The sequence below is a fragment of the Notolepis coatsorum genome (genome assembly GCF_963971535.1).
Source record: "Notolepis coatsorum genome assembly, chromosome: 3".
Classification (NCBI taxonomy): Eukaryota; Metazoa; Chordata; class Actinopteri; order Aulopiformes; family Paralepididae; genus Notolepis; species Notolepis coatsorum.
In genome coordinates this window covers 14,789,798-14,813,324 of record NC_140167.1, presented here as the reverse complement: position 1 = coordinate 14,813,324, position 23,527 = coordinate 14,789,798, and the positions used below count along the sequence as shown (strand labels likewise).

At 45.0% G+C, this 23,527-nt stretch overlaps 1 protein-coding gene across 1 annotated transcript in view; it reads right to left on the bottom strand.

Annotated features, from left to right (window-relative positions):
* slc39a8 (solute carrier family 39 member 8) overlaps window positions 1-21,132 on the bottom strand; it is a 36,267-nt gene extending 15,135 nt beyond the window's left edge. The window contains exons 1-4 of the mRNA XM_084309541.1: window positions 20,369-21,132; window positions 19,586-19,745; window positions 7,499-7,668; window positions 2,042-2,164 (exon numbers count right to left, since the gene is read on the bottom strand). Of these exons, the coding sequence (XP_084165667.1) occupies window positions 2,042-2,164; window positions 7,499-7,668; window positions 19,586-19,745; window positions 20,369-20,596 (681 nt within the window). The 5' untranslated portion in view covers window positions 20,597-21,132. The remainder of the gene's footprint in view (window positions 1-2,041; window positions 2,165-7,498; window positions 7,669-19,585; window positions 19,746-20,368) is intronic.
* Between the last annotated feature and the right edge of the window lie 2,395 nt (window positions 21,133-23,527).

The window sequence follows — 23,527 nt, the reverse complement described above, 5'->3', positions numbered from 1 at the left end:
GTGACGGCTTTCTACTGAACGCACAGAGAGGAAACTGGTATCTATCTTCTTGTCTCTCTCTCTGGAGAAGACGGTAAGCTAATTTCCCAAAATGTTGGCATGTTCCTTTAAGGGCGTAACGTTGAAGATATGACAAGAAAAAGAGGGGTTTGAGATAGGTCGATTTGTCAATGTTTGGGTAATAATGCTGCGTGCGTTTATAGTCGGAGGTGGGAAGTCGGAAGTTAACGCCATCGTCGACCTACGTGTGTTTGAGCTACAAACCCAGAAACACATGGATGCTCATGCTAATTCTTTCATACAATTTGTCTTGCATGAACTACAACTCACAAAGACAGTTTAGAATGACATATAGCTAATGTACATACAAATTACATCAAAACCAGAGTTTGTGACTAGGAACTCCAAGCTGACGCACCGCTTTATTTGATTTCTCCTTGTAGGAAGTTGGAATTTCCGACCTCCGAGTTATAATGGAACGCAGCGTAAGACCTTAGTCATGACATGCCTCAAATGTCATGAAATGTCATCATTAGATCGTGGAATCTATTTTCTTTCTGTGAGTGTGTCAGAAACGCAGACAGTCAAGAGGCTTTCTTTTTATTTCAGTCATGTTACACACGGCTCATGGTATTGGCTTTTGATATTTTAGCCTGGTATCGGCCAAATATCTGATACCGGTATCTGCCTCGGTGCATTCCTATCTAAGAATAATACTTGGTAGCCAGTAGCCACTAATGGGGATCTAAAGCAATAAACAAAAGAAATTATAATAATAATAGTAATTCATATAATAATATTATACAACTGGAAATTTGCTTACCGTCTTCTCAAGAGTCAGACAAGAAGATAAGATAGCGTACACTCCATATAGGTAGCCTAGCTTAAACTCCGGGAGAGGTGTTAGTTGGCCAGCGGCTAGGCTAACCGGTACCATCCGCTTCCATTCATAAGCTTCTCGTCTCACTCTGGAGAAGACGATAAGCGGATCTCCCATAATGTTGCGGTAATGTTCCTTTAACCTATGAAACCAATATACAGGTGCATTTCAATCAATTAGAATATCGAGGAAAAGTTTATTTACTTCAGTAATTTAAATTCATATATTATATAGATTCATTAGACACAGAGTAAAATATTTCAAGCCTGGCTTTATTTCTTTCAATTTTGATGATTATGGCTTACAGCTAATGAAACCCCCAAATTCAGTATCTGAGAAATATTTTATATTACATAAGACCAATAAAAGAGATATATATTACAGAAATTTCGGCCTACTGAAAAGTATATGCACTGTCTCAATACTCGGTCGGGGCTCCTTTTGCATGAATCAATGCGGCGTGGCATGGAGGCAACTCAAAACAGCTAATCAGAGACTATTTCACCTCAGACAACTCAGGAAATACAAGGTCAGGAAGAATTTAATGGTCCAATTCTACACAGCCATAATCCAAAACATTGTCTTTATCCATCACTGTATGATACGGTACGGCAACACACCCAAACATACACCACATAGACTGGATAGGGTCATAAAAAGGGCATCCAAAATGATCAACTACAAACTCCCCACACTGGACTCCATACACAAACACCATACCATCACACGCGCAAACAAAATCACCAGTGACCCTCTGCACCCAGCTCACCACCTCTTCCAACGCCTCCCCTCTGGTAGGAGGTTCAGGTCACTGGGCAGTCGAACTGTGAGGTTCAACCACAGTTTCTTCCCCAAGGCCATACAGCTGCTCCTAATCTTCACCCCATGCTTGTTATGTTCTCTGGTTTTTTCGCAACGTTGCACCTGATGTTTGTATTCTTTCGTACTGTACTGTTCCGTCGTGTATTTTTTAGGTGGTGTATTTCTGTACTGTACTGTTCCGTTGTGTCTTTTATGTGGTGTATTGTCGCAGCTACCACCTGGCCGTGTGGCAATAAAAGAAACTTGAATTTGAACTTGAACTTGCACCAATATATTTCCTCAATATTCAAATGGATTGAGATGCACCTGTAGTTCTGATGGATCTGACAGTTCTCTCACCTCGTGGTCCACCCGCAGCACCATCTTCAGTATCTCCTCCACGAAGAAGAGCAGGTAAAATCCACCGAATATCCCGACCGCATTTCCCACGTAGTTATCCTTCTTAGGATCAAAGCCCAGGGCCTGTTGATCAGAGGGGGAGGAGATGAATCATCCTGCATGAGCGGACCAGGAAATCTATTAGTCCTACACTCCTAACTTCAGAATCACAAACACTCTGTGCCAAAAGAGAATGCCATTAATGTACAGGGATTTGTCTTGGTGACGATGGTGCAACATCGCACACGTTTCACAGTGTGGCAGTGGAATATTTTATGCAAAATATAAGTACAGTTATGTCATTATTATATAAGCATATCATGGCAGTGTTGGGGGATATACAAGGAACAGTCACATATAATGGTGTGTTAGAACACAGTGTCCGTATGTTTGTTTGTGTGTGTGTGTATGTGTGTGCGTATATATGTCTGTCTGTCTGTGTGTGTCTCTCTGTGTGTGTGTGTGTGTGTGTGTGTGTGTGTGTGTGTGTGTGTGTGTGTGTGTGTGTGTGTGTGTGCGTGCGTGCGTGCATGCGTGCGTGCGTGTGTGTGTTACAGAGATACTGGAGCTAATCTCTACACACAGTGTCCTTGAGCGCCCAGACGAGATGTGTCCTCCGCATGTACAGTAACCCAGCAGTGGGTTTAGGGTCAGGGCCACAGTCCAGCGCCTGGGGAGTCGGGACCAACCCCAGTGGTAACGCCAGAGCCTTGATCAAGGCCCAGCAGGAGTAACTTCAGTGGGCAGCCACAGTCCAGCGCCCGGGGGACCAACCCCAGTGGTAACGCCAGAGCCTTGATCAAGGCCCAGCAGGAGTCACTTCAAATGCATATTTCTAAGATAGTGTACTGGCTGATTTCATCTCTCTAATTAGCAGCTGGATCAAGCGGGGAATACCACCCAATTAAACACTGGGTGTAGAGCTTGATGGCACAGGAGGAAATCAAACGACTCTATTACTGTGTATATACAGATAGCAAGAGGCACTTGCTCCAGTCTGTTCCTAGGTTCCTTCGGTTTATCAACGTGTGTAATAAATCTTCCTACTGAGAACTACGTCATTCGTTGGCTGATTGTTTTGGACTCCGAAATAAAATGTGTATACTGGGCTGTTACAAAAAGAATAAAGGTACATGTGATTGGGAGTTAACCAACACCATCCTCTTCAGCTCAGCTGGTTCTAGGAAACTCCACCAGACAACAGACACACGTGGTACAATAATACCAACTAATATGCCGCGCACAGGGGCTGTATGACAGCAACAGACAGCAGACTATAAGTGTCACTCAAGACAATTAGTACTATTTAGTGCTGTCAGGCGATACAAAAATAAAATCTAATTAATTACAAGATTTGTAATGAATTAATCTAATTAATCGCATTTTAATCGCATAACCATTTTAGGCCTGATATTTTATATTCTATAATCATATTTCAAATTGCATGTGTCCGGATGGCAGAATTCAGTACTGTATCTACAAAACCTTCTGTTTACTCATCTTCCCTTTATTCATTTGCTTAGATTTTTCAGGTCTGGTAAATGTTTGCATGGTGTTATTCACAGTCAAAGATTAAAAAAAAATAAAAAAAAATTTAATTGATATTCTCATTTGGTTCATTACAATTTACTCAAGCCTAGTAACAGACACAGTATTTCTGACACTGGGAATACATTCCCTGAGATCCATAGATGTCCCTAGAATCAGATACCAAGAACATGCAAATGGAAACATTTTTAAATAAAAGTTTGTAAATATTTATTCTACGTTATTATGGAATGAATGAGATTTATATATAAAAGAAATAAAAAAATTATCATACAAAAAAATATTTTTTTTTAATAAATTTTTAGTTAATTTTCATAACGCAATAATTAGCTGTGTAATTAATTAATCTAATTCGTTTCAAGTTTCTTTATTAGTTGTCATACAGAAGTACAGAATACTTTTATACAAAATGCTTCTTTCTGTTACGCTCCAGAGACTGTGCTAGACAAAAATAGATGTGTTTAGGTGTACTAAAGTGGGTAAAGTGGGTGCTGCAGTGAGTTGTTTGTTTAAAGTGAGTGTGTGCGTGTGGATGTGTGTGCTGTGAGTGCATTTGATGGTTGTTAGTACATAGTGTTATTGTTCGTTGAGCATGATACAATAGCACGAACAATTAACACGATAAACTGACAGCTCTGTATTTGTATGGAGAGTGATACTTATAAGTGTAAGTGGCTGACCGTCACACTCCCTTATTATACACAGCATCCCCCAATGGTGGAGCAGAAGAATAGACTGAGAGCCTCTGTACTGCAGGATGCTCTATGTATAGGATGGTGGACCACCATACACAGCATCCAGTCTATTCAGTCTATTCTTCTGCTCCACCATACACAGTACAGAGGCTCAGTCTGGTTCAGTGGCCTCGCAGTCAAACTGAAAGATAGGATTCTACGGCGGGGGGCGGCTACGTGGCGTAGTGGGCAAGGCACTCGCCACGAAATGCTGGAGACGCTGGGCTCGTCAGTTCGAGCCCAGCGCTCCACATTTGCTTTCAGTTTAGCTGGTCGTCCGTACTAATACACATTGGCCGTATTAGGGGGGTGGGAAACTGATGGGTGGGGATCGGGCGTTGTGGACAGCGACTCCTACAGGTCGGTTGGTGCGCCTGCGCAGTAGAATCAGGAAGTGTCGGGGGCAGCGTGAGCCTCCCACGCGTTACTCCTCGCCACTGAGAGATCGAGCTGCGCAGGTGAAAAGATGCGACTGCTGTTACCTCAAGTACCGGAGGGGACTTGTGCTATGTATGACTTAGTCCACATTGCAGCCGGCTTGTGGGAGGCAGGAAACAGCGTTCGTGACAGGGGAGGGTTGAATTGGACGATACGAAATTGGGATTGGAGAAAAAATATAGAAAATGGGAGAAAAAGTGGATAAAAAAAAAAAAAGGATTCTACGGCGGGATCTGCTCCAAGGCCGGCGTGGGTCACTCTGTGGGAAACCCCTTGGTTAACAGAAGCTACACTAAGCGCAACCTCAGCCTGGCTTGACAAAATCGCCCTGGACCCTCCGGTGGGTGACAGGGGCTCAGGAGGTAGAGCGGTCGTCAGAAGGTTCCCGGTTCGAATCTGGCTCCTCCCAGCGTGTCGAAGTGTCCTTGAGCAAGACACTTAACCCCTAACTGCTCCTGATGAGCAGGTTGGCACCTTGCGTGGTCGCCTCCGCCGTCGGTGAATCTGTGAGTGAATGGGTGAATGTGAGGCATAAGTTGTGAAGCGCTTTGGATAAAAGAGTTATATATAAATGCACCATTTACCATTCATGCCCTACATGACATGAGTACCAACTTCTGCCCTCTGGGAGGTGCTCTAGGGTGCCACTGTATAACACACTGCTCAACCAACAGAGGAGCGCAAGGAGGTGAAGAACCCCCCCTCACATACACCCCCACACGTGGACTGTGCCCCCCACGCACATACACTCACACACAGACTATGCAAACGCCCACACATACAGGGACTGTGATCAGACTCTCCACCCTCTACATATAAATGAATAGTGCACGTGACCATGCACGTGGTCCTCGCACAAGGCCGTGCTCTCTTTGTTTTCGGTTCGCAATGACATTTTGGATGTGTGCGTGCGTGTGCGTGTGTGTGTGTGTGTGTGTGTGTGTGAGTGTAAATGGTAAATTTATATAACATCTTTATCCAAAGCGCTTTACAATTTGTTCCTCAAATTTTACCCACTCACTCACACACCGACGGTGGAGGCGACCATGCAAGGTGCCAACCTGCTCATCAGGAGCAGTTTGGGGGTTAAGTGTCTTGCTCAAGGACACTTCGACACGCTGCCCGGGAGGAGCGGGAATCGAACCGGGAACCTCCAGATTACCAGACGACTGCATGATAGCCACTGTCGTGTGTGTGTGTCCGTGTGTGTGTGTCCGTGTGTGTGTGTGTGATGATTGCTGAAGGGGTGACATCACACAGATGTCACGTTATTCCAGTCATGACCGTTGGAGAGTGTGATGCAAGACGAATTTCCGTGTGAACAGCAGACAATAGAGTGTCATCCTATCTTATCTTACATTGGTCATTACACTGGAATTACCGGCAAGCGACCGCAATACCTTTCCCGTAAGAGGTCCCCATGCGCTGCGTGTATACAGTGTATACATCAGTCTATCAGTCCATCGGTTTGTCTTTCTGTTCAATGTTTAACAATTTCTATAGATTTTCAGGTTTACAAAACAAACAAAAAGGCGGGTTTTGTTTGCAGTCTGATACAAAATAATACAAAGTGAATTATCAGAAATGGAGGGGGGGGAAACAACTAAATATCAACCACCATCCGATCCTCAGACCCCCCCCCCCCCCCCAGTTTATCTTTTACCTTAAAGGAACACAGCCAACATTATGGGAAATGCGCTTACTGTAGTGTCTTCTCAAGAGTCAGACGAGAAGATAGATACCAATTTCCTCTCTGTGCATTCAGTAGAAAGCTATCTGACTGCAAGCTAGCCTAGCTTAGCACAAATTAATAGAAGTGGATACAGACCACGGAATCGGCTTTTGGCCCAAAAAACCTCTCCCAGCCTTTTTAAGCTAGGCTAGTGGTCAGTATCCGCTTCCATTCATTTGTGCTAAGCTAGGCTAGTAGCTTTCTACTGAACGCAGAGGGAATTGGTATCTATCTTCTTGTCTGACTCTGGAGAAGACGGTAAGTGCATATCGACAGAATGTTGCCCGTGTTCCTTTAAATTAATTTAATTTAATCTAATTTACCTTGAAAAGTCACATATCCCAAAATAATTTAACCCTTATGTGGTGTTAGGGTCTCCAGCGACCCGTTTCAAGGTTATAATATGTAATAACTACCATGTAGTTGATTTTATTAGAACAAGGCGTTATGATATCCTCCACAACACATATATAAGCACAGCAAAACTATGTTTCACCATTTTGAAAATTCTGAAGGTATCTGCAGGAAAAAAGGTACGACTGTGGTGTTAGGGTCATTCTTGACCTGGCAAGGTAAAACTATACTATAAAAATACTAAATATAAATAAATAAAATAATACTAAATATACTAAACTTTTTTTCAGTAGTTATATTCTAATATTTGTTCTATTATAGTCAGAAAACATTATTATCTATGGGTTTCACATTTAGTATATTATGATTGAACAACCTCATTTTCATCTTAAAAATAAGGGACATGATGTGTCTCGGGGGCCATACAATCAAATTACAATGGGATTATATGGTTATGAATGCATATAATGTTAGTTAGGATGTAGTATTAACTATATTGAGTGATACTCCTTTCTTTTTAGTGGTCAGGACTGAGTTAGACCCCGGGTCAACATTGACCCACTAACAACGGTCAGTGGTTAGCGGTGGTAAAGGAATTCCTTGTCCACAGACCTCTGGGATGAGCTGCAGCACGGCGTTGGAGAAGAGGGTCCCGATGGCCAGGCCGATGAAGTAGGTCAGCACTTTGGGGAAGTAGGGCTTCTTGGTGAAGGGAATCAGCAGGAGCCCAAGCAGAGCGGACAGGTTTATCACAGTGACGGCCAGGAAGCCATAACCCCACACTGTCAAGGAGGCAAGAGGAAGCGGTTCAATGTCATGTTGATTATGCTATGGGGGTAAATGACGAGCAATAAGATACCTTTTTAGAGTTTTTTGTAACCTCACGCAAATCCATCTCATCAGGCTTTAAGTTATGCCCTTGTGTGTATATATATATTTATATAAATATTAGGGGTGGAACGGTTCACAAAATCGACGGTTCGGTTCGTATCACGGTTTTAGGTTTACGGTTTTCGGTTCCGTTCGGTATACATTGTTTTTAATTTTTTTTATAAATGTAACACTCCAAAAATAATAATAATAAAAAAAGAATATCAACATATGATATATAGCCTAAAAATAATCCAACTTTTCAGTTATTCTCAAGGACGTAGTCATGCAAAAACTGAAAGAATGAGGCCATTTGACATCAGGCCACATTATTTTGACAGTGACGGTTAGAGCTAGGAGAGATTTTGGTACAGCAAGAGGGGAGGCATTGCTGATTTAAACATGTTTCTCATTTATTTGGTATTTGGTTTACCTTTAATAATGTTTGGCACACAAAGACCGAACTGACTGAAAAATATAGGCAACATTTGTCAAAGTATGAACTCGTCAATATACCCCCCTTCCCCACTAATCGAACTGGTGTCATGGAGTCACCGAGTTTCCACGGTTAGCTTGCGGCTAACATTAGTTAGCTCGTGGCTAAAGTTAGTTAGCTCGTAGCTAACGTAACGTTATATAACCGAACAATACACACATGCCCCCGAATGCGTACCGTTCGGTACGACCTCCACGGTTCGGGGCATGTGTGTATTGTTCGGTACACGGTTCGAATGCGTACCGTTCCACCCCTAATATATATATATAAATCTATCTGTACATACCTGAATATAATCCTTTTTACATATCTGTAGATACTACATCTGTACATATCCCTTACCTAGTCTTACTAGTCACGCTGCTGGCCAGTACGACTTACTACCATAGTGTCTTTTGGAACATAGGACCCGGGGAACATAGACATGCTCCCCTCAGTAGTACTCATTTATATATTTTATAACCAGTTTAATCACCTGTATATTGTATATTACTATTGCACTTTACTGTTACATTTGCAGTCTGGTTGGATGCCAAACTTCTTTGCCGGCCCAGTTCCAAACAGTTTCAAAGGACGACTTCTCAGACGGTTCTGTGTAGCAAACCATTTGGCAGCGCAGGTGAACTCGTGAACTGATTCTGGGGGAAATTTTTCAGCATTTCTTGGGTAAATTCATCCAAACGCTGGTCTAACAAAGAGACAACCCAAAGGGAAAAGATGTATATACACAAATATTTATATATGATGTAAATCCACATATACGAATCTGCTATGTATGGCTGGACAAACAGGAAATCTAACACAGAAGAGTATAAAACAACATAGATTAAATGGGTAAAGTAATCTGAAGGCTGAAACTTTTTTTTTTTTTTTTTATTATTATGTTTTTGGTAGATTTTTATTTGTTTGTACTACCGGGCAGTCCGGTAGAGGGAGAGAGAGAGGAAGAACGGGAGACAGAACGGGGGGAAGACACTCTGCAAAGGACGCCGGGTCCGGGAATCGAACCCGGGTTGGCCGCTTCGCGACGCAGCGCGTTACAACTATGTTTCTTATAATCCTTTCTCACATGGGAAACTATCTCATAATGTGATTTAATTATGACACTGTTGGAGTACAATAAAATGGATTACGTAAAGTATTTTTTTACAGTGGCATTTTTCCCACAAGTCTCCTATCCTGCATTACCCTGCATTGACAATTTCTTAGAAACCAATGGCTCCTTGAGTCAATTCAGGCCCTTTTAATGTTTGTTTTCTTTTTCTCTCTCTCTTTATCTCTCTCTATTGCTCTCTCTCTTGCTCTCTCCCTTGCTCTCTCTCTCTCTTGCTCTCTCCCTTGCTCTCTCTATCTCCCAGGAGCTTGTTGATGGAATGTGAAACCTCATTGCTGTCATCACCAGCCAGATCCAGTCTCAACTCCTTGGTTAGACAAGAGTATTTTCTCTTACTCTGAGATGCTGATAATCATCTCATTCTTTCATGTTTTGCCCATTTCTTTGTGGACACAAGCAGGGGGTTTGTTCACGAGCAAAGCCTGGGTTCAAATGGCACAGGTGGCCAATTACACACTGGCTGGCTGTAGGCATGGACTGGAGGCTGGCTATAGGTACAGTATGTAGTGGAGGCTCACTGTAGGTACAGTATGTAGTGGAGGCTCACTGTAGGTACAGTATGTAGTGGAGGCTCACTGTAGGTACAGTATGTAGTGGAGGCTGACTGTAGGTACAGTATGTAGTGGAGGCTGACTGTAGGTACAGTATGTAGTGGAGGCTGACTGTAGGTACAGTATGTAGTGGAGGCTGACTGTAGGTACAGTATGTAGTGGAGGGTGGCTGTAGGTACAGTATGTAGTGGAGCTGTAGGTACAGTATGTAGTGGAGCTGTAGGTACAGTATGTAGTGGAGGGTGGCTGTAGGCATGGACTGGAGGCTGGCTGTATGTACAGTATGTAGTGGAGGCTGACTGTAGGTACAGTATGTAGTGGAGGCTCACTGTAGGTACAGTATGTAGTGGAGGCTGACTGTAGGTACAGTATGTAGTGGAGGCTGACTGTAGGTACAGTATGTAGTGGAGGCTGACTGTAGGTACAGTATGTAGTGGAGGCTGACTGTAGGTACAGTATGTAGTGGAGGTACAGTATGTAATGGAGGCTGACTGTAGGTACAGTATGTAGTGGAGGCTGACTGTAGGTACAGTATGTAGTGGAGGCTGACTGTAGGTACAGTATGTAGTGGAGGCTGACTGTAGGTACAGTATGTAGTGGAGGCTGACTGTAGGTACAGTATGTACTGGAGGCTGACTGTAGGTACAGTATGTAGTATGTACTGGAGGCTGACTGTAGGTACAGTATGTAGTGGAGGCTGACTGTAGGTACAGTATGTAGTGGAGGCTGACTGTAGGTACAGTATGTAGTGGAGGCTGACTGTAGGTACAGTATGTAGTGGAGGCTGACTGTAGGTACAGTATGTACTGGAGGCTGACTGTAGGTACAGTATGTAGTGGAGGCTGACTGTAGGTACAGTATGTAGTGGAGGCTGGCTGTAGGTACAGTATGTAGTGGAGGCTGACTGTAGGTACAGTATGTAGTGGAGGCTGACTGTAGGTACAGTATGTAGTGGAGGCTCACTGTAGGTACAGTATGTAATGGAGGCTCACTGTAGGTACAGTATGTAGTGGAGGCTGACTGTAGGTACAGTATGTAGTGGAGGCTGGCTGTAGGTACAGTATGTAGTGGAGGCTGACTGTAGGTACAGTATGTATTGGAGGCTGACTGTAGGTACAGTATGTAGTGGAGGCTGACTGTAGGTACAGTATGTAGTGGAGGCTGACTGTAGGTACAGTATGTAGTGGAGGCTGACTGTAGGTACAGTATGTAGTGGAGGCTGACTGTAGGTACAGTATGTAGTGGAGGCTGACTGTAGGTACAGTATGTAATGGAGGCTGACTGTAGGTACAGTATGTATTGGAGGCTGACTGTAGATACAGTATGTAGTGGAGGCTGACTGTAGGTACAGTATGTAGTGGAGGCTGGCTGTAGGTACAGTATGTAGTGGAGGCTGACTGTAGGTACAGTATGTAGTGGAGGCTGACTGTAGGTACAGTATGTAGTGGAGGCTGGCTGTAGGTACAGTATGTAGTGGAGGCTGACTGTAGGTACAGTATGTAGTGGAGGCTGACTGTAGGTACAGTATGTAGTGGAGGCTGACTGTAGGTACAGTATGTAGTGGAGGCTGACTGTAGGTACAGTATGTAGTGGAGGCTGACTGTAGGTACAGTATGTAGTGGAGGCTGGCTGTAGGTACAGTATGTAGTGGAGGCTGACTGTAGGTACAGTATGTAGTGGAGGCTGGCTGTAGGTACAGTATGTAGTGGAGGCTGACTGTAGGTACAGTATGTAGTGGAGGCTGGCTGTAGGTACAGTATGTAGTGGAGCTGTAGGTACAGTATGTAGTGGAGGCTGACTGTAGGTACAGTATGTAGTGGAGGCTGACTGTAGGTACAGTATGTAGTGGAGGCTGACTGTAGGTACAGTATGTAGTGGAGGCTGGCTGTACAGTATGTAGTGGAGGCTGGCTGTAGGTACAGTATGTAGTGGAGGCTGACTGTAGGTACAGTATGTAGTGGAGGCTGGCTGTAGGTACAGTATGTAGTGGAGGCTGGCTGTAGGTACAGTATGTAGTGGAGGCTGACTGTAGATACAGTATGTAGTGGAGGCTGACTGTAGGTACAGTATGTAGTGGAGGCTGGCTGTAGGTACAGTATGTAGTGGAGGCTGACTGTAGGTACAGTATGTAGTGGAGGCTGACTGTAGGTACAGTATGTAGTGGAGGCTGGCTGTAGGTACAGTATGTAGTGGAGGCTGACTGTAGGTACAGTATGTAGTGGAGGCTGACTGTAGGTACAGTATGTAGTGGAGGCTGACTGTAGGTACAGTATGTAGTGGAGGCTGACTGTAGGTACAGTATGTAGTGGAGGCTGACTGTAGGTACAGTATGTACTGGAGGCTGACTGTAGGTACAGTATGTAGTGGAGGCTGACTGTAGGTACAGTATGTAGTGGAGGCTGACTGTAGGTACAGTATGTAGTGGAGGCTGACTGTAGGTACAGTATGTAGTGGAGGCTGACTGTAGGTACAGTATGTAGTGGAGGCTGACTGTAGGTACAGTATGTAGTGGAGGCTCACTGTAGGTACAGTATGTAGTGGAGGCTGACTGTAGGTACAGTATGTAGTGGAGGCTGACTGTAGGTACAGTATGTAGTGGAGGCTGACTGTAGGTACAGTATGTAGTGGAGGCTGACTGTAGGTACAGTATGTAGTGGAGGCTGACTGTAGGTACAGTATGTAATGGAGGCTCACTGTAGGTACAGTATGTAGTGGAGGCTGACTGTAGGTACAGTATGTAGTGGAGGCTGGCTGTAGGTACAGTATGTAGTGGAGGCTGGCTGTAGGTACAGTATGTAGTGGAGGCTGACTGTAGGTACAGTATGTAGTGGAGGCTGACTGTAGGTACAGTATGTAGTGGAGGCTGACTGTAGGTACAGTATGTAGTGGAGGCTGACTGTAGGTACAGTATGTAGTGGAGGCTGACTGTAGGTACAGTATGTAGTGGAGGCTGACTGTAGGTACAGTATGTAGTGGAGGCTGGCTGTAGGTACAGTATGTAGTGGAGGCTCGCTGTAGGTACAGTATGTAGTGGAGGCTGACTGTAGGTACAGTATGTAGTGGAGGCTGACTGTAGGTACAGTATGTAGTGGAGGCTGACTGTAGGTACAGTATGTAGTGGAGGCTGACTGTAGGTACAGTATGTAGTGGAGGCTGACTGTAGGTACAGTATGTAGTGGAGGCTGACTGTAGGTACAGTATGTAGTGGAGGCTGACTGTAGGTACAGTATGTAGTGGAGGCTGACTGTAGGTACAGTATGTAGTGGAGGCTGACTGTAGGTACAGTATGTAGTGGAGGCTGACTGTAGGTACAGTATGTAGTGGAGGCTGACTGTAGGTACAGTATGTAGTGGAGGCTGACTGTAGGTACAGTATGTAATGGAGGCTCACTGTAGGTACAGTATGTAATGGAGGCTGACTGTAGATACAGTATGTAGTGGAGGCTGACTGTAGGTACAGTATGTAGTGGAGGCTGACTGTAGGTACAGTATGTAGTGGAGGCTGACTGTAGGTACAGTATGTAATGGAGGCTGACTGTAGATACAGTATGTAGTGGAGGCTGACTGTAGGTACAGTATGTAGTGGAGGCTGACTGTAGGTACAGTATGTAGTGGAGGCTGACTGTAGGTACAGTATGTAATGGAGGCTGACTGTAGATACAGTATGTAGTGGAGCTGTAGGTACAGTATGTAGTGGAGGCTGACTGTAGATACAGTATGTAGTGGAGGCTGACTGTAGGTACAGTATGTAGTGGAGGCTGACTGTAGGTACAGTATGTAGTGGAGGCTGACTGTAGGTACAGTATGTAATGGAGGCTGACTGTAGGTACAGTATGTAGTGGAGGCTGACTGTAGGTACAGTATGTAGTGGAGGCTGGCTGTAGGTACAGTATGTAGTGGAGGCTGACTGTAGGTACAGTATGTAATGGAGGCTGGCTGTAGGTACAGTATGTAGTGGAGGCTGACTGTAGATACAGTATGTAGTGGATGCTGACTGTAGGTACAGTATGTAGTGGAGGCTGACTGTAGATACAGTATGTAGTGGAGGCTGACTGTAGGTACAGTATGTAGTGGAGGCTGACTGTAGGTACAGTATGTAGTGGAGGCTGACTGTAGGTACAGTATGTAGTGGAGGCTGACTGTAGATACAGTATGTAGTGGAGGCTGACTGTAGGTACAGTATGTAGTGGAGGCTGACTGTAGGTACAGTATGTAATGGAGGCTGACTGTAGGTACAGTATGTAGTGGAGCTGTAGGTACAGTATGTAGTGGAGGCTGACTGTAGGTACAGTATGTAGTGGAGGCTGACTGTAGGTACAGTATGTAGTGGAGGCTGACTGTAGGTACAGTATGTAGTGGAGCTGTAGGTACAGTATGTAGTGGAGCTGTAGGTACAGTATGTAGTGGAGGCTGACTGTAGGTACAGTATGTAGTGGAGCTGTAGGTACAGTATGTACTGGAGGCTGGCTGTAGGTACAGTATGTAGTGGAGGCTGACTGTAGGTACAGTATGTAGTGGAGCTGTAGGTACAGTATGTAGTGGAGGCTGACTGTAGGTACAGTATGTAGTGGAGGCTGACTGTAGGTACAGTATGTAGTGGAGGCTGACTGTAGGTACAGTATGTAGTGGAGGCTGACTGTAGGTACAGTATGTAGTGGAGGCTGACTGTAGGTACAGTATGTAATGGAGGCTGACTGTAGGTACAGTATGTAGTGGAGGCTGACTGTAGGTACAGTATGTAGTGGAGGCTCACTGTAGGTACAGTATGTAGTGGAGGCTCACTGTAGGTACAGTATGTAGTGGAGGCTCACTGTAGGTACAGTATGTAGTGGAGGCTGACTGTAGGTACAGTATGTAGTGGAGGCTGACTGTAGGTACAGTATGTAGTGGAGGCTGACTGTAGGTACAGTATGTAGTGGAGGCTGACTGTAGGTACAGTATGTAGTGGAGGCTGGCTGTAGGTACAGTATGTAGTGGAGGCTGACTGTAGGTACAGTATGTAGTGGAGGCTGACTGTAGATACAGTATGTAGTGGAGGCTGACTGTAGGTACAGTATGTAGTGGAGCTGTAGGTACAGTATGTAGTGGAGGCTGGCTGTAGGTACAGTATGTAGTGGAGGCTGACTGTAGGTACAGTATGTAGTGGAGGCTGACTGTAGGTACAGTATGTAGTGGAGGCTGACTGTAGGTACAGTATGTAGTGGAGGCTGGCTGTAGGTACAGTATGTAGTGGAGGCTGACTGTAGGTACAGTATGTAGTGGAGGCTGACTGTAGGTACAGTATGTAGTGGAGGCTGACTGTAGGTACAGTATGTAATGGAGGCTGACTGTAGGTACAGTATGTAGTGGAGGCTGACTGTAGGTACAGTATGTAGTGGAGGCTCACTGTAGGTACAGTATGTAGTGGAGGCTCACTGTAGGTACAGTATGTAGTGGAGGCTCACTGTAGGTACAGTATGTAGTGGAGGCTGACTGTAGGTACAGTATGTAGTGGAGGCTGACTGTAGGTACAGTATGTAGTGGAGGCTGACTGTAGGTACAGTATGTAGTGGAGCTGTAGGTACAGTATGTAGTGGAGGCTGGCTGTAGGTACAGTATGTAGTGGAGGCTGACTGTAGGTACAGTATGTAGTGGAGGCTGACTGTAGGTACAGTATGTAGTGGAGGCTGACTGTAGGTACAGTATGTAGTGGAGGCTGACTGTAGGTACAGTATGTAGTGGAGGCTGACTGTAGGTACAGTATGTAGTGGAGGCTGACTGTAGGTACAGTATGTAGTGGAGGCTGACTGTAGGTACAGTATGTAGTGGAGGCTGACTGTAGGTACAGTATGTAGTGGAGGCTGACTGTAGGTACAGTATGTAGTGGAGGCTGACTGTAGGTACAGTATGTAGTGGAGGCTGACTGTAGGTACAGTATGTAGTGGATGCTGACTGTAGGTACAGTATGTAGTGGAGGCTGACTGTAGGTACAGTATGTAGTGGAGGCTGACTGTAGGTACAGTATGTAGTGGAGGCTGGCTGTAGGTACAGTATGTAGTGGAGGCTGACTGTAGGTACAGTATGTAGTGGAGGCTGACTGTAGGTACAGTATGTAGTGGAGGCTGACTGTAGATACAGTATGTAGTGGAGGCTGACTGTAGGTACAGTATGTAGTGGAGGCTGACTGTAGGTACAGTATGTAGTGGAGCTGTAGGTACAGTATGTAGTGGAGGCTGGCTGTAGGTACAGTATGTAGTGGAGGCTGACTGTAGGTACAGTATGTAGTGGAGGCTGACTGTAGGTACAGTATGTAGTGGAGGCTGACTGTAGGTACAGTATGTAGTGGAGGCTGACTGTAGGTACAGTATGTAGTGGAGGCTGACTGTAGGTACAGTATGTAGTGGAGGCTGACTGTAGGTACAGTATGTAGTGGAGGCTGACTGTAGGTACAGTATGTAGTGGAGGCTGACTGTAGGTACAGTATGTAGTGGAGGCTGACTGTAGGTACAGTATGTAGTGGAGGCTGGCTGTAGGTACAGTATGTAGTGGAGGCTGACTGTAGGTACAGTATGTAGTGGAGGCTGACTGTAGGTACAGTATGTAGTGGAGGCTGACTGTAGGTACAGTATGTAGTGGAGGCTGACTGTAGGTACAGTATGTAGTGGAGGCTGACTGTAGGTATAGTATGTAGTGGAGGCTGACTGTAGGTACAGTATGTAGTGGAGGCTGACTGTAGGTACAGTATGTAGTGGAGGCTGACTGTAGGTACAGTATGTAGTGGAGGCTGGCTGTAGGTACAGTATGTAATGGAGCTGTAGGTACAGTATGTAGTGGAGCTGTAGGTACAGTATGTAGTGGAGGCTGGCTGTAGGTACAGTATGTAGTGGAGGCTGGCTGTAGGTACAGTATGTAGTGGAGGCTGGCTGTAGGTACAGTATGTAGTGGAGCTGTAGGTACAGTATGTAGTGGAGGCTGACTGTAGGTACAGTATGTAGTGGAGGCTGACTGTAGGTACAGTATGTAGTGGAGGCTGACTGTAGGTACAGTATGTAGTGGAGGCTGACTGTAGGTACAGTATGTAATGGAGGCTGACTGTAGGTACAGTATGTAGTGGAGGCTGACTGTAGGTACAGTATGTAGTGGAGGCTGGCTGTAGGTACAGTATGTAGTGGAGGCTGACTGTAGGTACAGTATGTAGTGGAGGCTGACTGTAGGTACAGTATGTAGTGGAGGCTGACTGTAGGTACAGTATGTAGTGGAGGCTGGCTGTAGGTACAGTATGTAGTGGAGGCTGACTGTAGGTACAGTATGTAGTGGAGGCTGACTGTAGGTACAGTATGTAGTGGAGGCTGACTGTAGGTACAGTATGTAGTGGAGGCTGGCTGTAGGTACAGTATGTAGTGGAGGCTGGCTGTAGGTACAGTATGTAGTGGAGGCTGACTGTAGGTACAGTATGTAGTGGAGGCTGGCTGTAGGTACAGTATGTAGTGGAGGCTGACTGTAGGTACAGTATGTAGTGGAGGCTGACTGTAGGTACAGTATGTAGTGGAGGCTGACTGTAGGTACAGTATGTAGTGGAGGCTGGCTGTAGGTACAGTATGTAGTGGAGGCTGACTGTAGGTACAGTATGTAGTGGAGGCTGACTGTAGGTACAGTATGTAGTGGAGGCTGACTGTAGGTACAGTATGTAGTGGAGGCTGACTGTAGGTACAGTATGTAATGGAGGCTGGCTGTACAGTATGTAGTGGAGGCTGACTGTAGGTACAGTATGTAGTGGAGGCTGACTGTAGGTACAGTATGTAGTGGAGGCTGACTGTAGGTACAGTATGTAGTGGAGGCTGACTGTAGGTACAGTATGTAGTGGAGGCTGACTGTAGGTACAGTATGTAGTGGAGCTGTAGGTACAGTATGTAATGGAGGCTGACTGTAGGTACAGTATGTAGTGGAGGCTGACTGTAGGTACAGTATGTAGTGGAGGCTGACTGTAGGTACAGTATGTAGTGGAGGCTGACTGTAGGTACAGTATGTAGTGGAGGCTGACTGTAGGTACAGTATGTAGTGGAGGCTGACTGTAGGTACAGTATGTAGTGGAGGCTGACTGTAGATACAGTATGTAGTGGAGGCTGACTGTAGGTACAGTATGTAGTGGAGGCTGACTGTAGATACAGTATGTAGTGGAGGCTGACTGTAGGTACAGTATGTAGTGGAGGCTGGCTGTAGATACAGTATGTAGTGGAGGCTGACTGTAGGTACAGTATGTAGTGGAGGCTGACTGTAGATACAGTATGTAGTGGAGGCTGGCTGTAGGTACAGTATGTAGTGGAGGCTGACTGTAGGTACAGTATGTAGTGGAGGCTGACTGTAGGTACAGTATGTAGTGGAGGCTGACTGTAGGTACAGTATGTAGTGGAGGCTGACTGTAGGTACAGTATGTAGTGGAGGCTGACTGTAGGTACAGTATGTAGTGGAGGCTGACTGTAGGTACAGTATGTAATGGAGGCTGGCTGTATCCAAAGCAACTTACAAGTTCTGTACAACGACAAGGTACAAGTCCTTTCCGGCTGAGTAACAAATGTTCATCAAAGTGTTGAAACTCGAGTGCTGCAGTGTTGAGTGCATCGTTGTTTTACTAGGTAGGTTTACTAGGCTTCATACTGTCTGCGGGAGATGTTGTGCGTGCTATAGGCTTCAGGCCGGGCTACGCCCAGCAGAGCTATACCCCCTGGCTGGCCCTGCTACTACACTTTGCACGACTGTACGTTCCTTTTTTACAGACGTCGTCGTCGTCGCTCTGGATGCAAAGCTGCATGACCAAACGAACGGACACTAATTCAAAGTGACAGACCTCGCCAAACCGTGAAATACTTGTAGTGGTCGCGAAGGGCGGCAGAAATAGACTGGATGTTGAGTGCGACACACACACACACACAGGGGCGTAGCTGGGGGGGGGGGTAGCTTAGGATGATTCCAAGGGCCCAGCACTGAGGGGGGCCCCAAAAAAAACTTACTAGACATTCACTCAGGTGTATTATTGATGCTCTCATTGATACTATGATTGTTTCTGAAGTGTGTGTGTGTGTGTGTGTGTGTGTGTGTGTGTGTGTGTGTGTGTGTGTGTGTGTGTGTGTGTGTGTGTGTGTGTGTGTGTGTGAGGTTTGGTCCGCACGCTCCATTCCTTTAAGGTACTTTGTTGATTAATTGCATTCCCCGCCACACGCCCTTGCTTTGGCTAACTCTGAAACAACTCTCACTGTGCCGTTGCGCTTGAGGTCGGTTACAAACCCTAACATTGTGTGTGTGTGTGTGTGTGTGTGTGTGTGTGTGTGTGTGTGTGTGTGTGTGTGTGTGTGTGTGTGTGTGTGTGTGTGTGTGAGATATATAGAGAGAGAGGGGGGGCTTTGGTAGACTATTGCATTGGTCCATTCATTGAAGATGAACGCAATGTGACATCCTTTACTAGGCTCACCCACCAACAGTGCAGGTGCTGAACTGCTGATCCGAATGTATAGGTAAAAACCATATTATGCATTTTCATCAATAAAAAAATTGCCAAAAAAAATTCCGCTTGCGCGCTGACGCGAGCTCGCATTCACTGGGGGCCTACAAATACATTCTTTCATGGGGCCCAGAATCTGGAGCTACACCCCTGCACACACATCTCCTCCTCCCAGCATGGGGCGACTCACTCACCAGTGTAGTCGGCGACCGGCACCGCGGGGGAGATATAGGGGCAGGCGGGCAGCAGCACCTGGGTCAACACGGCGGGGCAGATTCTGTCCAGATGTTCCACAGTCAGCTGACTTACATTGCGGAGCCCGTGAAGGGACAATATCTGTCCCACAGAGGGACACTGAAGGGGGGGGGAGAGAGAGAGAGAGAGAGAGAGATAGAGAGAGAGAGAGAGAGAGAGAGAGAGAGAGAGAGAGAGAGAGAGAGAGAGATACAAATACAGTATGTTGGGAGGGGGGCTTTCATTTCACAATGATGTCAACGTCCTACATTGTCTTATGTCTGCTACATTATAATTTCATTGACTTGTAATTGACACAACACAAGGATTCAATGTCCCCGAGGTCACCGCGCGGTGATGCATATTCAAACTAATTTACTCTCAGTAACTGTCTAACTAAATGAATGTGTCCGAAACTGTTTTTAGAGTTTTTGGATGTGTGTGAGACAAGGTGCAAAAATAGATCAGCAGTTTTTTTAGGCGACGTGCCCCTTTAACATGAAAAGTCGGTTCAGTGTGAGAGGGATGCGTTACAATATAACTGTGGGTTTCCATGGTGTTTCATTCACATCACATGAATCTTCCAACTTGAAAGCAGAATATTTTGGGCTGCAAAATCACAAGGAAATGGGAAAACATCCCAAAAGCATATACCATGCATACTTGTTTATAAATGCGTTATAATTGCATTACAAGTAGTAAACTCTGTAATAATAATAATAATGTTTGGGGTTCATCCTTACCTCTTCATCTTCCAGTGGATTGTGCACAGCTATTAAATCAGGTCTTCTTGCTGCGATTAGATGCAGCAAATCCTCAAGTTTGTCTCTAGAAATAGAATTGTTTTCACCATAATATCGCAAAATGTTCTCAAGAAACCCGTGCCCATCTTGGTACCCCACATGTATACTTTGGGATTCTTCTGGAATAAAAAGTATCGCACAAATCATCAAACACTTAAACGGATACATTGTCGCCAATCTACACACACGAGTGAACGACACAAGGAGTCCTGCTTTTTGCTTTGCGCACCAAGTCGATCTATTAGTCCCGTACTACTCCCTAAAGACCATTTATCTTTCAATGAAAAGTAAGGTATCCGAAAATCATGACGTCCTTGATGTTCCTATACGATCCTGGTCCATTGTAGACAATTCAAGCGTTTGTCTCTCGTATAGTTACTTCGAGCAGAACGTTAATTTAAGCTCCCGACCTCTTGATGTTCACTGAGTAAGAACTACAGTACGATGACAATCTACTAGGTATTCATTAGCCTGTGATCAACTGGTTCAAAGATCACCCTGGTCTGCACAAGGGGAGGCAAATATGGAGGTGATCGGCGGGCCACATGTAGCCTGAGTGAGCAGTCAACTTTTTCAATGGGTTCTTTGTGAGCGACTTTTCTCTCGAGTCTTTTCTTGGCATGCAACGTGATCACAGACTTCCAAATACTATCCACGGAGTGTACACTTAATAATGCATTAGTTGCAAAAACAAGAACGACATACCGCAACTATAATGTACTGCAAGTACCTAGCATCCGTGCTCATGTATTGTACACGTAGAAAAACAGCTGGAAGCAGAGGGGTAAAAAAAAAAAAAAGCAAAAACATTAGGAAAACGTGGGACACTCCCCCTGTTTTCGTGTTATTGTCGCCTCCCCGTGGCCAATGTTTGAGCTGCAACAAACGAAATACAGTAAAGGCTCGAGCTCTTGCCAAGGTCGTTGTTTTTTGTCCCACTGACCCCGCAGGGCAATCTGGCTTTTGTTTCAGAGACACAAGACACACAAATCAGCTTTTATCAAATTGGCGACCGTGCTTTGGTCCCCAGTTGAGTACCTCAGACGAAGAACCACATAACTCCAATGTACAATTTTGTTTGTTTGTACAGTGTCCCCCCCCCCTCAATGTACAGTTTTGCTTGTTTATACAGTGTGCCCCCCCCCCCAACCACCTCCAATGTAGATTACCCAGTATGGTTGTCAACATCCCAGTGTACCCAACCCCCCCCCACCCAACCTCCTCCAATGTACAGTTTCTACGTCAAATGTATATACTCCCTTTTCCTGACTTCTGTATCACAAACAGTACTGTATTTGCAAATCTGGTATGTCATAAATGTATAGATGTAGCAGTACTGTCTATCTGTATGTCATGTATGTCATATATGTCCTGATGAATTGAAAATGGGGGACCCTGATGTAAACAAGACGAAAGTCTTTCTCTGGTCTGCATCCCCTTAACAATTGTGTGTATTGAGCTGTACTGTATTGTACCCATTCTGCAATCTGTTAATAAAGTTTTCAATCAATCAATCAATCAATCTCTGTTTCAAGTTTTCAGAGGAACAATGTTTTAAAAGTTAAAGACCGAGGTTGAGTACTTTATTATCTAAAGATGGTAAGTTGGAGTGTTGTGTTCACTTCATTCATAGTTCAAGACGGTAGAGGTTGAGTACTTTATCTAAAGATGGACGCAGGCAAATACTGCGGCATGGTCATGCTGGACCTACAAAAGGCCTTCGACACAGTCAATCACTCCATTCTGATTAACTGTACATTGGATTATCGACGAAACCTTACTTGGTCCCAAGAAGAGGGTCTTGTGTATTATTGGGTTAGGATTTAGGACAGTACTGTACATTGGAGGGGGTTGGGTTAGGACATTTACAGGGGCCAGTTTCGAATTGCAGTCTCCCGTAGGTGCTCCTTGAGTGGTTTTAAAAGTGGGTAGCGATTCCTTTACAGCTGTGGGTAGGGCGTTCCACATTTTTGTGGCATAATTGCGAAACGTGTTTAGTCCCTTGTTTGAGCCGAATCTGGGTTTAACATGATTTGTGGAGCTCCCTCTGGTGTTGTGGTCGTGGTATTCACTGACCGTTGGGAAGTATTTTGACATGTAGTTTCAAGTTTCTTTAATAGTTGTCATACAGAAGTACAGAATACTTTTATACAAAATGCTTCTTTCTGTTACGCTCCAGAGACTGTGCTAGACAAGAGCTATGTATGAAATAAAATATAGTGCTCATGTAAAAATAGAAGTAAAAATAGAAGTCAAGTACGTAGACAGTGTTCAGTACATGGGTACCTTAGTCGTGTAGTGTATCTTGTAGACCAGGCCCATTGCAAGTTGCTGTACTCTGTCTACCCTATAGGTTGTCAAAGTGAGATGCATCCAGCTGCAGGGCCGCAGAACCCATACGAGGCTCCTCCCACTAAGACACTCTGAGGATCCATACAAGCCTCCTCCCACTAAGACATTCAGGACCCTCGCTCCCATTGGCTGATTTGGGTCACGTGACCGTCACAGGGTATCATTATTATAAGATGGTAATGTTCATTCATAGTTAACAGTAGAGGTTGAGTACTCCCCATATAAGGGCAATCATTTTCTGATAAAAGCACCAAATTTGGCAGATATTGGAAACAAACCTGGATATTGGGCGATAACAAAGACACTGCCTGGTGGCCGTGGCAGGTATTTTTCCAAAAAGCCACCAGGACTTAAAGGGGAACTCCAACATTTTGGGAAATTAGCTTATTTAACATCTTCCCTGGAGTTAGATAAGAAGATACACCTTTTTTGTCTGTGCGTGCATTTAGCTTTGGGAATAGACGCTCCGTTAGCATAGCTTAGCTTAATCACTGGAAGTGAGGCAGATCCGTAGCCTTACAGTGCCTTACAGTGTATTGCAAAGACATTGACCAAACTTGATATGCATGACCTTGGTGGGCTCTAGGTCAACTCCTGAAAAGGGGGTCAATGTCAGACTTTGCAATCAAAAGTTAGGGGGCTAATAACCCTTGCCATAATTTCAGTGCACCACCTAACTTTTGATTGCAAGGTCTGACATTGACCCCCTTTTCAGGAGTTGACCTAGAGCCCACCAAGGTCATGCAT